At 35.5% G+C, this 17,627-nt stretch overlaps 1 protein-coding gene across 8 annotated transcripts in view; it reads left to right on the top strand.

Annotated features, from left to right (window-relative positions):
* PPP4R4 (protein phosphatase 4 regulatory subunit 4) overlaps window positions 1-17,627 on the top strand; it is a 98,703-nt gene that overhangs the window by 35,856 nt on the left and 45,220 nt on the right. For 5 of the 8 annotated variants that reach the window (XM_072839783.1, XM_072839784.1, XM_072839781.1 and 2 more), the window contains 2 exons: window positions 15,001-15,148; window positions 15,668-15,741. In XM_072839783.1, coding sequence (XP_072695884.1) covers window positions 15,001-15,148; window positions 15,668-15,741 — 222 coding nt within the window. Of the gene's footprint in view, window positions 1-11,717; window positions 11,821-15,000; window positions 15,149-15,667; window positions 15,742-17,627 lie in introns of those variants that run through there. The other 3 variants (XM_072839782.1, XM_072839787.1, XM_072839788.1) reach the window with 2 other exon arrangements.

A 17,627-nucleotide genomic window follows, 5' to 3' on the forward strand; every position in this document is an offset into this window, starting at 1 on the left:
TATTTTGTATAAGAAACTAATCATTCCCAAAATTGTTAGCACATTCACAGCAGTAGGATAAGCAGCTTTTAGAGCTCACCCTTTGCTTTATCTTAAGAGCATCAGATGCAGTGATGGGGAAGCTCTTTCTGGCCTTATGTAGTGTAAAACGTCACCAATGATATTTTTATTGATTTTTTTTCTCGTTGTATTGCATTTGCATTTCATCCTTATAATACTATATTAACTGAACAATGGTTTTAAAAATAGGTTGCTATTTTCACTGTCTTAGAGATGAAGGAATTTAAGGTTAAAAATGGCAGAAACAAAATCAGGATTAGAATTGAGCTAATCCATAGTATTTTTACAATTCACTTTGTAAATTTTATCCGAAGTGTACAATGAATGATAATGCTATCAGGTCACTCATCTCAAGGTTAAGTTTAAATAAGACTCCAGAAAGGAAATATTTTGACCTCCAATTTAAATTTCTTAGATTGGAGATACTTTTAAATATAGTTGTTATAATGTATTCATGTTCTATGATTTAATCATACAGTATTTTTTGAAAAAGAAATAACTTTTTTCTATAGTCTATTGATTAAGTTTGAATTCTTTTCCACAATATAATCAATCAGGATCTTAGATGTTAGATTTCAATATTTGACTTGAATATCTCGTTATCAGGAAGGGAAAGAATTTGACTATCAAGATACATTTCTAAAATACTATGGTCCTTTATAAAATTTGAAGTGGTAGTGATATAATTATACCATGTAACATTAATGACTCCTTTTATAATGAATTGCAAAAAATGTCTCTGCCTGTTGAGTTATTGAATTCTTTTAATTGTTTTTATACTTATTTTGGGAACCCAAAATCTGTGGCATAAATTATATATTAGAAAATGCGCAATGCCAGGAACAGATAGAAATAAATATAGCTAACATTTGTTGAGGTCTTACTATGGGTCAGGCACTGTACTCTGTCAGACACTTTATGCATTTTTATTTTTTTATTATTTTTTAAATAATAAATTTATTTTTTATTGGTGTTCAATTTACCAACATACAGAATAACACCCCAGTGCTCATCCTGTCAAGTGCCCCCCTCAGTGTCTGTCACCCATTCACCCCACCCCCTGCCCTCGTCCCCTTCCACCACCCCTAGTTCGTTTCCCAGAGTTAGGAGTCTTTATATCAGAAAGGGAGACAGAACATTTTTATTTTTTGAATGGTTACAGCTGTTCTGTAAGGGGCACTGGATAGAGGAAGAAACAACTTAGTTGAGTAACCTGCCAAAAGTCTCAAAGCTAGCAAGTGGCATAATCGGGTTTGAACAGGAAGTCTGGCTCCTGAGTCCTCCCTCTTAACCATTATACAACCTCCTCATTAGCTGATCATGACTGCCGCAGATATATAATGTATAATTTTACTTCTCAAGCCTTAGTCTTCTCTCATCTGGTTATACAACAGCCTTCTTGCTGGACCTATCCTTTCTACTTTGGCACCTAGGGCCCACTCAGCCAGAGAAATCTTTTATTTATTTATTTATGTAGGAACAATCTACATTTTTTTGTGTATAAAGTAAAATTGTGTATAAAGTGTACAGCATAATGATTTAATATGTGTATACGTTGTGAAATGATTACCACTATCAAAACAGCCATCATCTCACATAGTTACCTTTTATTAAAACAGCCATCATCTCACATAGTTACCTTTTTTTCTTCAGATAGATCTTTTTAAAAGCATCAATCATATCTTCCTGCATGAAAATTACCGAAGTGGTGTGGTGGGCAGAGTACAGCCTCCCAAAGAGATCAGGTCCTAATTCCTGCGACCTTTAAATGTTCCCTTATTTAGAAAGTTTTTGTGACATAGTTAAGGATCTGGAGATGGGGGGGATTATCCTGGTTTGTCTGGGTAGGCCCTAAATGTCATTGCATGTATCCTTCTAAGAGGAGAGCAGAGGTAGATTTGACCCAGGCATAGAGGAGGGAGGAGAAGGCCATGTGAAGAAGGAGGCAGAGATTGGAGTGATGTGGCTGCAAGCCAAAGAATACCAGCAGTGACTAGAAGCCAAAAAAGGCCAGGAACAGATTCTACCCCAGGACCTCCAGAAAGCAGAACATTTTGATTTTGGCTAAATAATAGTGATTTAGGACTTATGGCCTTCAGAACTAAGAGAGGATACATTTCTTTTGTTTTAAGCCACTTGGTTTATTGTAATTTGTAATACCAGCCACAAGAAACCAATAAAAGTACCTTCCCATTTTAGGTAGAATAAAACTCCTCACCATGCCCTTAAAGGACCCTGTCTAGCTTTCTGAGCTCATCCTCTACCATTCTTTTCTCTTTCTTCCTTAAGGGTAAAATCTTTGAGAGTTGATTTGCCATAGTATTCCCAGAATCTAGAACCGTGCTTGACAAATAATAGACCCTAAACAATGACTTAAAAATGAATATCGAATGAATTTAATATTCTGAGACAGTAAATGTCTGCCTGAAAGACCAGTGGCACATTGGCCTGATCCACTGATGGCATTCTTGGATGGGAAGTAAAAAGGGTATCAGTAGAGTGATATGCTGATTTATGGTCCTAGAGAGACCTTTGTTTTGGGGAGTGGGAAAAAGATGTGTAATAAGGAAAGGATAAAAGAGACATAATCATCATGAGATTTAGTCATTTGAGATTAGCAGATGTAGTCTACCAGTCTGATTCTGAAAAAGATTCATTAGTTTTATTAATTTTACGTGGCATTATTTTCATTGATGGGAATAATAGAAAGAATATCATAAGTTTCTGCAAGTATGGTTATTTATTAGAGTATTTTATATCTACTGAGTGTAGGTAGATATTTTTTTAAAAAATACTTCATTTTAAAATTTTTAAAGAAAACCTTTACTGTGTAAATGTAGATATATGTGAATTAAAAATTTAGCTCTACCTACTTTTAAAATCTTATTTCAAGTGGCACAGATGTGTGGATAACCAATAATAATATAAGGAGCAACTTTCTGTGGGCCAGGCACTGTGCTTACTGCTTTAGACTCACCCTTTTAAACGTCTTACAACAACTCTATATGATGTGTTTATTCTCCTTTGGAGAAAATAAAGGCTTAAAATATTCAATGTTTGACTATAAATATTTTGTTAGGAGCTTTCTAGGAAGCATGAAATTATGTTTGTACAGTTCACCAAGAAAAAGAGAGATGGTTTTGACTAAAAGTATTAAAGAGCATAAACAGATGATACAAATTGCTTTTATCTTTGGCTTGCAGCTCAAAAGTGGAAGTACCTGTCTTCCTTAATGTAGGTGATGTTGCCTGAGATAAGTTAAAAGTTATGTTCTGAGATAACTCAAAAGTTACATCCTTAGAAAAGCAAAAGGATTTTGTGAAAGCAATACACTTATACATATATATAGCAAACAGAACATGGTGTTCCAGACACCACAGATCCTAAAAAGTCCACAGTGTGGTACTCTGTTGACAGGCTAAGCATTTAGAGACACTCTAATGTGAAGGAAGAAAATGAAATAATGCCCATTAATGTAAGCTAATGGAAAACAACCATCAGGGTTAGAATTGACCTTACTAGGAGGTTTTATGGGCTAGGAAGCATAAAATTATATAACATTTTTTTCTAGTTCACTTAAAAAGAAAAAAAAAGAGGCTATATTAACCAAAGGAATTAGGGAAGATGAACAGATGATACAAATTACTCTTTCTTGTGCAGTTCATAGTTCAAAAATAAAAGTACATTCACCCCTATGCATTTTGAAAATGTTTGTGTTGTATCTTTTTACCTATTTGTACTTAAGGATAAGGTAGAGTAACATCATTAATTACATTGCAGCAATTAAATTCAATGGAAACATTTACCAAGTATATAGTTTTTCTGGGCATATATAAAATATTACCTAATATTCCTAATAAACCTAAAAATATTGCCTTTCAGTAAATTCTGTTGGAGACCAGTGTTTTCACATGAATTTCTTAGTCATGAATGACCTGCTATGTTTACCTTGCTTACCATAAAAATGAACTGGAACTTTTGAAATTCTTAATTAGGATATCCTTTAGTTCTGTGATAGTGGGACCATTATTACTATTTGAATATTGTTTCTGACATGAGGCACTTGAGTGATATGAAGGAGCAAATGTAAATATTTTTATTTACAATCCTTGCAGAATTATAAAATAAAATATTTATATAGTGTACTGTAATAAAGATCTATAATGTTTGATATATAACTTGATGGATTAACTAACCTGTTGGCAGTGGTGAACCAAATATCCTAGAAATTTCTCAAATCAGAAACTCAAATCTAGAAACTCTAGATGCAATACAGCAAGCATTCTTTTAAATGTTTAGTGAAGCTTATAAGAGAGGAAGGACTATTCAGGGCTCAAAAACAAAGCACCCAGTTCCATATCTACTTAGGGTGTGGAAATGTGCAAGAAAACATTGCTCCTGTCCTAATAACAATAGGTTAGTCACAGAATCTATATAGTCATCACTTCTCTTGGCAACCAAGAAAGCTGAATTCACAATAGCAACACCCTTCTGAGGAAAGATGGGACACAGGGACACTGACTTTTGACAGGGTATAGAAGGAAGAAGTGGCTATCACATAAGGTTGTTAGAAAAAAATCACTAAAATACTGGAAAGTTTTTAAAGGTTGATTACGGGCTAGTACATCAGTTTAGAATAACTTGGAGCTCCAGACACAATTTTGCACCAACTAGCAGGCTCTTTTCCACAAGCCTCCTTGCCTTGTAGGACGTGAGACTTGAGAGACTCTCCCTTGCTGATGCAGCTGTGGCGATGAATGGGAGGTGTTTGGGGATGGGAACACAGTACTGTCCATTTCCTCAGACTGATCAACATGAACGTACAGGGAATTTCAGCAGAGAGATGAAAGCTACAAAATGATCAACTGAAAATGCTAGAAATAAAATGGATGATATCAGAGATGAAACATTCTTTCAATGGGCTTAGCAGGAGTTTAGACACATATGGAGAAAGAGTCAGTGAACTTGAAGGTAGAAATGATCCAAACTGAAACACAAAGATAGAACAGAGTGAAAAAAATAGGAGAGAGCATCAAATGGCTTTGAGACAGTGTCAAGTGATGATCTAATATATGTGCAATTGGTGTCTCAGAATGAGAAAAGAGAGAATAGGGAAGAACTATTTGAAGAAATAATGGCCAAGACTTTTCTGAAGTTAATGAACAACAGCAAACCAAAGATCCAAAAGCCCAGAGAATCTGAAGCCAAATACACACACACACACACACACACGCATCATCCCTAGGCATATCATGATCAAACTGCTGATATTAAAAAATAAGATAGAATCTTGGGAGCAGCCAGAGATGAAAGAGACATTACAAACAGAGGAACAAAGGTGAGAGTAAAGCAGACTTCTGGTCAGAAATAATGCAGATTAGAGCACAATGGAATGTTAGAATTACTAAAAGCAAGGAAAAATATCAACAAGAAATCTGTACCCAGTGAAAATATCTTTCAAGGATGAAAGCAAAATGCTATTTTCTTTAGATAAACAGAAATTGAAAGGATTCTTTGTACCAGACTTATCCTACAAGAAATGCTAATGGGGGAGGGTTTCTTTTTTTTTTTTTTAATGAATTTTATTTTATTTTTTTTTAATTTTATTTATTTATTTATTTATGATAGTCACAGAGAGAGAGAGAGAGAGGCAGAGACACAGGCAGAGGGAGAAGCAGGCTCCATGCACCGGGAGCCCGATGTGGGATTCGATCCCGGGTCTCCAGGATCGCGCCCCGGGCCAAAGGCAGGCGCCAAACCACTGCGCCACCCAGGGATCCCATGGGGGAGGGTTTCTAGGTAGAATTAATGTGATAAGAGATGGACATTGGGTTTACATGAAGAAATAAAGATCACCAGCAATGGTAAAAATTAAGGTAAATATAAATGAAATGACAATTCTACACAAATTCTTCCAAAGAATAGAGGAAGAATTTTTGTACATGGTGTGAGGTGTGGACTTTTCCCCCATTAATCTATGTACAAAAATTTAAGTCAAAAGTAAGTGTAAGTCATCCTATGAGGCCAACATTGCCCTGATACCCAAATAAGACATAGACATTACAAAAACAAAAAAACTATAGGTGCATATCCCTCATGAACTTACATGCAAACATTTGAAAAAACAGCAAATCAAATTCAGCAACATATAAAAAGGATAATACATCATGACCAGTTGGGGTTTATCTCAGGAATTTAGAGTTGGGTCAAAATTCAAAAACGAATCAATATGAGTTATCATATCAACAAACTGAAAAAAAGGAAAAAGAAAAAAATACACTACCATTTAGTCATCTCAGTAGATTTAGGAAAAGCATTTGACAAAAGTCTAACAGTCATTCCTGAAAAACAAAACAAAACTCAGCAAACTAGGGATAGAGAGGAGCTTCCTCTGAAAAATTTATAGATAACATTGTACTTAAAAGGTGAAAGACCGAATGCTTTCCCCTAAGATCAGGAACTAGCCAAGAGTGTCTACTCTTACCACTTCGTTCAACATTCTACAGGACATTATAGCCAGTGTAGTATGGCAACAAAATTAGTGAAGGCACTCACATTGCAAAGAAAGTAATTATAGTCTTTAAAAAATATATAACATTATTATTTATGGCGGAAACTACAAAAGAAAAATAGAACTACTTAGTAAGTATAGAAAGGTTGGAGGATACAAGATCAAAATACAAATCAGTTGTATTTCTACACTAGCAAATTCAAATAACTGAACAACTGAACACTGAAGTTTTCTTAAACCATCATAGTAAGGTATAATAATACCTGGGGCTCAATCTGATAAACGATATGTAAGACCTGTATACTGAAAACTGTAGAACGTTACTGAGAGAAATAATGTAAGAACTAAGTGAATGGAAAGATGTACCATGTTCATGGAACAGAAGACTCTATATTATTGTCAGTTCTTCCCATATCAATCTATATATTTAGTGTAAAATAATAAAAATCCCAGCAGGTTATGTTTTTGTTTTATTTATTTTTTATTTCTGGTAGGAAATGACAAGCTAATTCTAAGATTCATATGAAAACACACAGGACCAAAAATAGTCAAAACAACTTTGAAAAAGAGAAGCAAAGTTGGAGGGCTTTAACTGCCTGATTTCAAAATATAATGTACACCTACAGCAACTAAGACTATGTAATAATTATACAAAGACAAATCTGTGGGATGCATACAGAAGAAATATAAATCCCACATTGCTAGTGGATTTCAGCACAGGTGCAAGGGCAGTTTGGCACAGAGATGATAGTCTTTTCAAAAAATGGCACTGGATTAATGGGGAAAAAAATCCACACCTCACACCGTGTACAAAAATTTAACTCAAAGTAGATCATAAATTTAAACACTAAAATTATTAAAAAATTCTAGGAGAAAACAAGAAAATCTTTGTGTCTTTGGGTCGGTCAGAGATTTCATACATATGACACTAAAAGCATGATCCATAGAAGAAAAAGTTGATATATTTGATCTCATGAAAAATTTAAGCTTCTGCTCTTCAGAAGACACTGTCAAGAGAATGAAAAGAGAAGACCGTAGGATGGGAGAAAATACTGAGGGATCACATATCTGATAAAGGACATGTGTTCAGAATACATAAACAACTCTCCAAACTCAGGAAAAAGGGGGAGGGGTAACCAATTTTTAAAAATGGGCAAAAATTTGAACAGATATTTCACTAATAGTGAAATATCTGTTCAAAGAAGATTTGTGGATGGCCACTATGCATAAGCAAAGGTGCTCAGTCTCATTAGTCTTTAGATACATGCAAATAAATCTATATACTTGTTAGAATATTTGCACTAAAAATCCCTGACCATTATCATTTCACACATTTTTCTAATATCCTGCCTAACTCTCTCTCTGCTCTTCTATGACTCAAATTTCGCTTATATTAGACCTTTCATGGTATCTTCTATGTCTTTTACCTTCTTTTTCCATTGTTTTCTTTTTGTGACTCAGTCTGATTTATCCTGACCCATAGTTCAATTCACCAATTCATTTGTGTCTAAACTGATTTTGATTATTATACTTTTCCAATATAGAATTTCTGATTAGCTCTTTTAAAAATCTCCCACGTCCACTTGAGCCACATATACGTCAGATAACACCAATACCCACAGAATTTTTTGGTGCATTTCTGTTTTCTGTGGCTTCTTCTGGTTCTCATTCATCTTACCTTATCTCTTCGTGTGCCTGCAGTCATTATTAATTGTGTGTTTGATCTTGTGCTTGATAAATTGTTTGTAGAAATAGATTGAGTCCTAGAGTGATATCTTTCTCTAGAAAGGAATGTATTTTCTTCTGGGAGCCACTTAATTGCACTAACAATGAAGTCTCCGCTAATCCAGGGTCAGGCATTGGATGGTTTGAAGCTGGGCTGCCTATCCTGCAAATGCCAGTCAGCTTCAGGATCACCCTTGTCTTATCCCAGGATTCTTACTGGGGCCTCCATGAGACTCAAGCAGTCGCTTAACCTCTCAGCCTCTCAGGAACCTTTTCTAGAATTAGCAAGTGGCCCCAGAGGAAAAACAGCTTCCAAATTACATGCTTACCTTCCTAGAGTGCCATTGTCTCTTAGGTCTTGGATGGGTAATTATCCCAGTGATAAGTAATCTAGGATGGATAGTTTTGGCTGGGTAACCTTGTTAGTTTCCATATGCCTTTATGCAGATGAATTTTGTATTTTGTCCAGTTTTTTTGCATACTATCCTCATCAGGAGAGCTGATTAGATTGATCTAGTCTGTCATTACAAAGTTCCCTTTCATTTTACTCTTCTTGGTTTAATCTTGGAATAGTAACCCAAAATGTTTCTGTTTGTATATCTGCAATATACCCTGCACCATGACCTGCCTTCACCCTTACCCCCACAGAGAACAATTGATTGTTTTCTAATGATGTGTTAGGAATAACCTAGCACTTTAAATATTCTGCTAAAAGCATTTGTGATGGATCTCTTTATTTAAACTTTGAGTTCTTCAACTAAGTTCTTTTGTTGGGGTGAAATTGTGTTAACAGTAGCAGATCTCCACTTAAGTCTGTTTCTGTATGGGCCGTCTCATTGCCACCCAAGTCTTTATATATTGTCCACATAAATTGCATCTATTCTATGTAAATTCTCTATTTACAGAAACCTTTCGGAGCATCAGATCTGTAAGTGATAATGTTCTCTTTGTAAGCTCGACTTGGATGGCTCAGAGGCCTCTTAGAGTTGACAAGCTCAAAACTCAGCTCTGGCTGTGTCCCTGTGCCACATGGGGCTCCTCCAGTGTCCCCTGTCCTAGTATGTAACACTGCTAACCCCCTGGTTTTCAAGGTGGAATTTTGGGAGTCACTCTTGATACTGTCTCTTCTTTTATCACTCGCTTATGCAGTCCTGTTTATGTTATGCCTTAAATATTCTGTGGAATCATTCCATCTCTCCAACCACACCACCTCCATCCTCAACCAAGCTGCTTTGAGGGTTCACTCGATTGAGGGGGATAGCTTTGCAAGTGATCCCTGCCCACCACCTCCCTCCACTTCCATCTTACCTCACTACTTGCTGACTCACTTTCATCTTTATAGTCAACATTGCTATTTCAAAGCATTTAAGACTACCATTTGAGTATTCTCTTGCTGAATGCATCTAAAGTCTTGCATAATTGGGGCTCTTTCTACTTTAGTAGCCTCAGCCCTTCCTCTCAGTCTGCTCTAGGCATACTGATCTTTCAGTTTCTGAATCCACCAAGCTCCTTCTTACTTCTCATTGCTGAGAGTGCTTGCTTTTTCACTCTTCTTGCTTTCCGACCTGTCTTTATCCCAGCTTTTGTCTAATTATCTCTTTCTCTTTGCACAGGTCAGTTGTCACTTCTCAGTGATCCCATCTCCCTAGAAGAAATCAGGTCACCTGTTAGATGTCCTTACACTGTCTGTGCTTCTCATCCTTAGCTCTTTTCACAGTTTTAACTATAGTAGTAACAGGTATATTAACATGCTAGTCCAGCTCATGGCTAAGTCTCCAGTGCCTGGCATGGTGCCTTGGATGTCACTAAATATTTGTTAAATGTTTGAATGTATAGAAGCAACAGGAGTCTCTCAAAGGTAGGGGCACAACGTTTTGGCTTGTCTCCAGTTTCCCAGAAAACTTAGTGTGATGCTTAATAAACAGTTGTGAATAAAATTAAAATTATATTATCAGAATTAGATCTTCATGGGGCTACTTTAAAGAAAGATCAGAAGGGACTAAATTAGGATAGACTGACAAGAAAGAAAACCCTATTTCTACCTGCTTATAGACGTTTGCCACTTCCCAGTGCAGCTTCCTCCCTCCAAGAAAACAGTTCATATTTTTATCAAAATATATTCAATTAATTAAATATAGTTACAGTGGATCTTTTGACATTGTTACTGACAGTACTGTATCCAGTAAATGAATATTTCTTTGATAAGTACATCTTTTCTTTGCAGTAGTATATAGATCTTTATTTACATTCTAGGCCTAAATTGTGAGATTACATGATTCTAATTTATTCTATGTAAAAATGGCTTGGCAGAGTGGTCCAATTAGAAGATCAGTTTTAAAACCATTGTTGTGAAATATATTTCTTTGTTTGGTGTTGTCATAATTTTCCACGGAAGGATACTTCATCTGAAGCATGTCTATAGTAGTGATATGAGAGTTACTGCTGGCATTGATATTTCCTTTATGGAAAGAGATTTTTGGGATATTGTTATGTGTACCTCCTCATGAACCTTGCTAATCACTGAAAAACAGATTTCAAGAAGGGTGAAACACATCCCTTTTATTCCTGTTCCTGTCTCCACTTTATTTTACCATTTTCTCTCTCAGATTTTGACTTTCAGGGTTCTTAACTAGTTTTCCCCACCCTTTATTTTAGTGTAGAGCATGGCAGTCAGTGATAGAAAAAAAAAAAGACGTATAGTGCATTGTTAAAGGTATCTGAATTGGCATGTTCCAATTATTCGTATTTAACGCAGTTTTAAAGTCCTATAAATATTACCATTTTATAGTGAAAAGAGCTGTTTACTGTTAGTCACTAAAAGTTCTCATGATTATGACCCTCAAAACCCCAGATATTTTAAATGTCCCAAGTCTTCAGTGTTTTACCATTTAAATTCCTATTATTTAACTTCAAAACAATTGATGACATTCTCTCTAGAAATATACAGAGACTTTGTAATGTTGGGCTCCTTTACCTTTAGCCAGCACCATTTGTTGTAAATATATTTCCAAATATGTGAATCCAAAATATTTGTTCTTGTAGAATACACCAGTGATTTATTCAATGCTTCTCTATGTTGGTATTGTAAAAAGAAATATCTTCCTGATGTATACAATGTGAGTTTATTGGAGACAGAGTAGTTGCCCTCTAGGCAAGGACTGTATTATGTTGTTTCACAAAACGCTCTCTTGTGCTATTCATGCTAACTACAGAATGAATTTAAAGAGAAGTGTCTAGGACATTCTCCTTCCTTGAGTGGGAGTCATTTTTTAAATTTGTGAAGATGTACCATGTACTCATTTATAAAATGTCTCATTTCATTTTTGAGGAATTCAGGTTGGAATGCCAGCCATACAATAGTATGAGGAGCATAACTGGCATTAAGGCATGCACTTAAGCAATAGAAGAATTTCCTTTTCAGTGTCTTCCAAGGTCCATGAGGATGCACACTTATTTACCCAGAGAGTATGGATCTCACTATGTTTGTCCAGAGGGTGTGACTCTGTGGAGGAGAACACTTACTGGTAAGTGTCAAACTCTTATCGTATTATTTTTCAGAAAAATATGTTTAGAAATCAGTTGATTTTTAGCAGTGATAAAATCTCTTAGTCTGTGCTGGTTTCTTAACAGTGGACAGTCCCAGATGTTGAAGTCAGCACAACAGGAGAAAAACCCAAATCCTGATAAGACTTGAGGATTTTTCGAAAATTAAATGCAAAATAGTTGGGGCAAATGTTGCTGCGGGAGTCAAGACTAAGTAATGCAGTAAGAAGATATGAAGTTGGAGAGCTTCTCATGTTCTTCTTTTGCATAAAGTTTGCATACGTACAAAACCCAAGACTCTAATGACTTAAAAGGGGGCAGAATTACATCTCTTGGAACTTAAAACAGCAGACTCATGTGAACCGGAATGTACACTGTGGCCCTCACAATATATTTTAATATTTCCTGCAAAGTACTTTCTGTTTCTAAATAAAAGCTGTGTGTTCTACAACCCGTAAGTGATGTATATTGGCCACATCAAATCTTTTAAGAGTGTTTTCCAAATCCAGAATGGTTAGTGTGGAAGAGATGTTTGCTTTTAAAACAGGGAGATATGGGAAGGCTGATTTCAGAGACTATTTGCTGCTTTTGCTTTACACCTATCATTCCTTCTCTTTTTCTTTCAGCCAAGAACTCTTAAGATATGTAATTGACTGTTGGTTGAAAAACTTTGTAAAAGTACACTTGTGTGTGTGATACAAAAGTCTGAACATGTGGTAGGGGTTTCTGGGAATTAACCATGCTGCTTAAACATTTGCTACAGTGAAGCCACCATCTGATCTCCCGTACTACCACATGAAGGATTGGGATTGCTTTAAGCCATGCCTTAATAAATGATGAATGGAAGTACAGAATCCACGAGGAAGAATTCAGTACTTAGCTCTGGCATCAGGCAGAAAGTTTTAAGAGTTGCCAGTCACTGGCTTGCTGACCTTCAGCAGAATATCGACAACTCCAAGTCTGTTTCTTTAGCTATAGAATAATAAACATGTTATCTCCTGGAATAATGACTGGTCATGGTGCCACCATATGAATCAAGAAGTCTGGGTACTTGGTATGCATCATGGTTGCAGAGATGCTGGGGAAGAAGATAGCAGGAACATCTTATTGACATGACAGAGGATTGAGTGCATTTGTATGGATCCATTTTTGTTTTGCCTTGTGTCTAATTCTACCAATCCCTAATCTTTAGGACTCAACTCAAAATCTCTTGAGGCCACCTTTTAGGAGATGTGGAAAATATATGTGAAGGGAGAGAGCATCAAGAGCAGAACGTTTAGGTGGAAGGATGAGAGATAGTCATCTGGCAGTTACTTACTGAATGCCTGCTGTGTGCTAGGAGGCAGGGTACAGCTGTGAGCACAACAGCCAGGAACTCTTGCAGTCCTGAAGTTCATGTTTAGATGTGGGAGATGGACCATAAGCACATGATCATGTTGGATGGTGGAGATAATACACCTATGATATAAAGGAGCTAGTGAGAGCTGGAGCCAGGGAGTGGCTTTCAGTATAAAATCAGGTCATCAAGGAGGAGCTCCTTGGAAAGGTAATGCTTGAATAGAGGCTTGGGAGAAATCAGGGAGCCAATCATGTGGAAATCTGGGAAAAGTGGAAAGTGGGAACAGATCTGGGAAGTCATTGAAAGGACTGGCTTTTACTGTGTGTGGGATGGAAAGACCCTGGAGGGTGTTGAGCTGAAAAGTGCTGTGATCTGATTTATTTTTATAAGAATATCTCTGGCTACTCTCTAGGAACTAGTCAGTAGAGAGGAAGATATGGCGACTAGTTAACAAGTTACTGGGATAATTCAGGCTGGTGGTGATGGTGGCTTGGAACAGGGTGGTGGTGGTGGAGGTGGCAAGTGGTCAGACTCTGTCGCAGGATCGGTTGGCCATCTGTGGTGAGTGAGGGTCTGAGAGGAGCTAAAGACTGGCCTCAGAGTTTTGGGGCCAGTGACTGAAAGGAGAAGGTTGTTGTTCAGCATTTACTGAGGTGAAGATTGGAAGAGGAGCAGGTTTTGGGGAAAGGTTGGTTCAAGTGTGGACAGGATGAGATTCCTATTAGATGGTCTCATGTAGAGGAGACCGGTGGATCCGGCCAGTGGTCATTATTTAAATGCTGAGTTTGCACAAGTTACTAAGTCGTAAAAGTTCTGCTTAAATGGTTTAAATCTCTGAGAAGATGGTATTACAAGTAACATTTTATAGAAGAGGAAAAAATACAGAGAGATTAATTTTCTTAAGGTCACAGATACGAAACTTTGTTTTATGGCTGCAAGTTTCATGTTCTACCAACTTTATTATGTTAGTTACAAAATAAGCATTAAAGGAAATTCCCCTAATTGACATAACTGATTAAGCAAGGTAATGCTTTTAGCTACCTTTATGTTACAAACACACACACACACACACACACACACACACACACACATACATACACTCTCCTAGAGAAGTCGAGGTAATATCTTTGATGAGGTTTATATGAAAGATTTTCTTTTTTACTTTTTGATGTGTTGAAAACTAATCTCATGTAGTTTTTAACTTTGAGTATATGTTAAATTTTTTAAAAAGTGAATGGAGATGGCTATGAATATAATTTTTAGAAACATTCTTATATTTTAAAAATTTCTTTTAAGAAGTTTACTGCATGGTAATTTACGTGCTCATCATGGTTTCAAGGGGAAAATACATTTGCACAATCTTAAGTGTATTCCTTTTTTATAGTAGAATGCATATGTTTATATTTTGAATCAGAAATACAAGTAATGAAAATACATGTGATTGTCTGACCTTGCTCTAGGTATGGTGGCAAACTGTACAATACAAATAGCAAAAATAGAAATAGAAATCTATCAAAAATCTTTACTGTATTATTTAGAGGTTTATCTATATTTATAATTTTCATTTTAAAAAGCAATGGAATCTTATTTTATTTCATAAATGCCTAAGACATTTAAACTTTTCTGTGGTGTAACAAATTAATAAGGAACAGATTAATATAGTTTTCTTAAGGTAATAATAGAAAGTACATATCCTTAAAGGTCATATAGAGATATTTTGTGAAATATAACTTTGTTTGGTTTCTCTGACCTTGGATTTTTAAAAGCTTAAGAGTTTCTGATCTCTCATCTCAGTAATAGCAAACTCTTTCTGATTATGCAGGAAGTCCTGCATGTTGCAGGAGTGGAAATGCAGTTAACAGCTGCAGTGTCGTTCCTGACCATTCTACAGGAAGAATCAGTGTCAGTTCATACATATGCCCACTCCTTTCTCCAAGTCATCCTGCTACATCTGGAGCACAGGGACACAGGTCAGCAGCCTGGTGTGCTTCATTCTTTACCTATTCATTGTGTCTTGGATGTGGCTGTGATGTTTTTTGAATCTTGTTAGCCTGATGAGGATTACTGACTGAGGCCATGCTGCCCAAGAGTTAATCATTAGTGTGACTTAAATCAGCCATGGCTCTTTCCTTACAAAACCCGCAAAGTTCAGTGTCCTTAAAAGCGGAAGACTCATCTCATTAATTCGTCTTATGATCTATACTTTCTTCTTAGAATTTTTGAATTTTACAATATTTGTGTGTATAGTATTATTCTACAGCAAAAAATACACATTTTGGCTGAAAGGTACTCCCCCCCCATATTATTTTTAAAGATATAAATGTTTTCTAGATGTTGGCTAAGGAAAAAAAAATAGGGGAACTTCTTCAAATACTGATAAAAATAATAATCCCATTTTATCATTAAATATTGTTGTAACTTAATGACTGAGTTGAAACAAAATTTGTGGGCATTTAATTTGGCACTTTTTTTTTTTCTGTGTCAATCAGGTGTCAGCAATGCATGGCTTGAGACTCTTCTGTCTGTGATAGAAGTATTGCCCAAAGAAACCCTAAGACATGAGGTAATACTTTTAATTTTTTTTTTTAGTAGATACTATTAAGTGAGTCACTCTAAGGTTTTTTGTTTTCTTTAAAAAAATATTTAAAAAGAAAATAAGTTTATTTTCTACTCTGAAAGCAATGCATGTTCATTATAAAAATATGAGTAATACAGAAAATAGTAGGAAGAAAAATCATGGTTCCGGACTTAACCTAAAATCTGAAATATCATTTCAGATTTTTTCCCTACACACCTTTTTTGTTTGCCATATTAGTAATCATGTTGAATTTGCATATGGTAATTTTTCACTTAGCATTATTTTTCTGTTATTTTAAACTCCTTAGTAGTATATATAAAATATTTTACTTGTTAAACATTTAAGCCTGTTTTCAGTATTTTGTTATAAATAAGGCATTAATGAGCATCTCAGTAGAGCTTTTTAAGTTTTTTGGATGATTTTCTTAATTGTAGATTCCAGAAAAGTAGAATTAGTAGAGGATTTTCATATTCTTAAGACTCTTACTAGCAATATGTGAAAATTCCTGTTTCCCTAGACCTTAACAATAGTGTTCCAATTTTATTTACTTATTTAGATTTTTTTTTTTTTTTACTTATTCATTTGAGAGAGACAAAGTGAGAGCATAGGCAAGGGTGAGGGTCAGAGGGAGAAAGTCAGAGAGAGAGGGAGAAGCAGACTCCCCACTGATCAGGGAGCCAGACACAGGGCTTGATCCCAGGACCCCAGGATCATGTGCTGAGACAAAGGCAGACACTTAACTGATTGAGCTACCCAGGTGCCCCAGTAGTGTTCCAATTTAGTTTTTCTGGGCCAAAAAATTGAATTATATTTTAATTGGAATTTTTTTATTATTATGCTGTTGAACATTTTTTCATATATTTATGTCAATTCTATTCTTTTGGAATTGTCTGATCATATCCTTTGATCACTGTTTATACATGCTGTTTGTCAAGGTTGTCAATCTTTTGTTATGTTTGTTGCCAGTATTTTTACTAATTTATTGTTTGTTCTTAAACTTTTAACACAGTTCATTATACCTATCGCTAAAAGTTTTAGTAAATTAAAATGAAGGAATGAGAAAATTAGAAAGGAAATTTCTTCTCTAATGAAATGATTTTTCATTCTTTGAACAGCATCCCAATATTCTTTTCAAATATATCATGGTTGAAAAAAGTAATTGTCAGTGAAATGTCCTCTATATACTTCGTACAGTGTTTTTGTCCTACTTTGCCCACATATGGTTTGTGGTCCTATCTTAGTGCCAGAATACTTGTTTGAAAATGGAAGATTTACCCAGCTATGAGACTGTTTGTAAACTTAATGCCAAACATCTAGATGATTACACATATTTAAGTGTTGTATTTAATGTTGACATAGTTATTTATATTTTTTGAAGAGTGCTATATAGTAGATTGCAGTTTTTACTCTAGAATGCCATATATTATTTTATGTGATTTTTAATGCACAGTTTATTTCACATCTTCAAGTTTTAAATTACAGTTATCATTATGTATTCAGCATTTCTGGCTACTTTTTTGAGAGGTAAAAAACCAGTTGACTTTTTTATTAGAGTCCTAGAGTTTTAGAACTTGGAAGGTTCTTGGTGTGACATATTATTATTAAAATTGCATTTGTTATTTAAATTCAGTTAATTAGCATATAATGCATTATTGGTTTCAGAGGTAGATGTCAGTGATTCATCAGTCTTATATAACACCCAGTGCTGGTACAGCATATTCTAATTTCCATTTTCATAGATGAGCAGCATGGGACCAGAAATAGCAAGATTACATGGACAGATTAAAGAATGGAGGCCAGAATCAGGATTGGATCTTCATAGTTCTTCACAGTCTGTCATGCCGTTGCATTTTTTAGTGCCCAGCATTGCA

This window comes from Canis lupus, chromosome 9, assembly GCF_048164855.1.
Source record: "Canis lupus baileyi chromosome 9, mCanLup2.hap1, whole genome shotgun sequence".
In the NCBI taxonomy this organism is placed as follows: domain Eukaryota; kingdom Metazoa; phylum Chordata; class Mammalia; order Carnivora; family Canidae; genus Canis; species Canis lupus.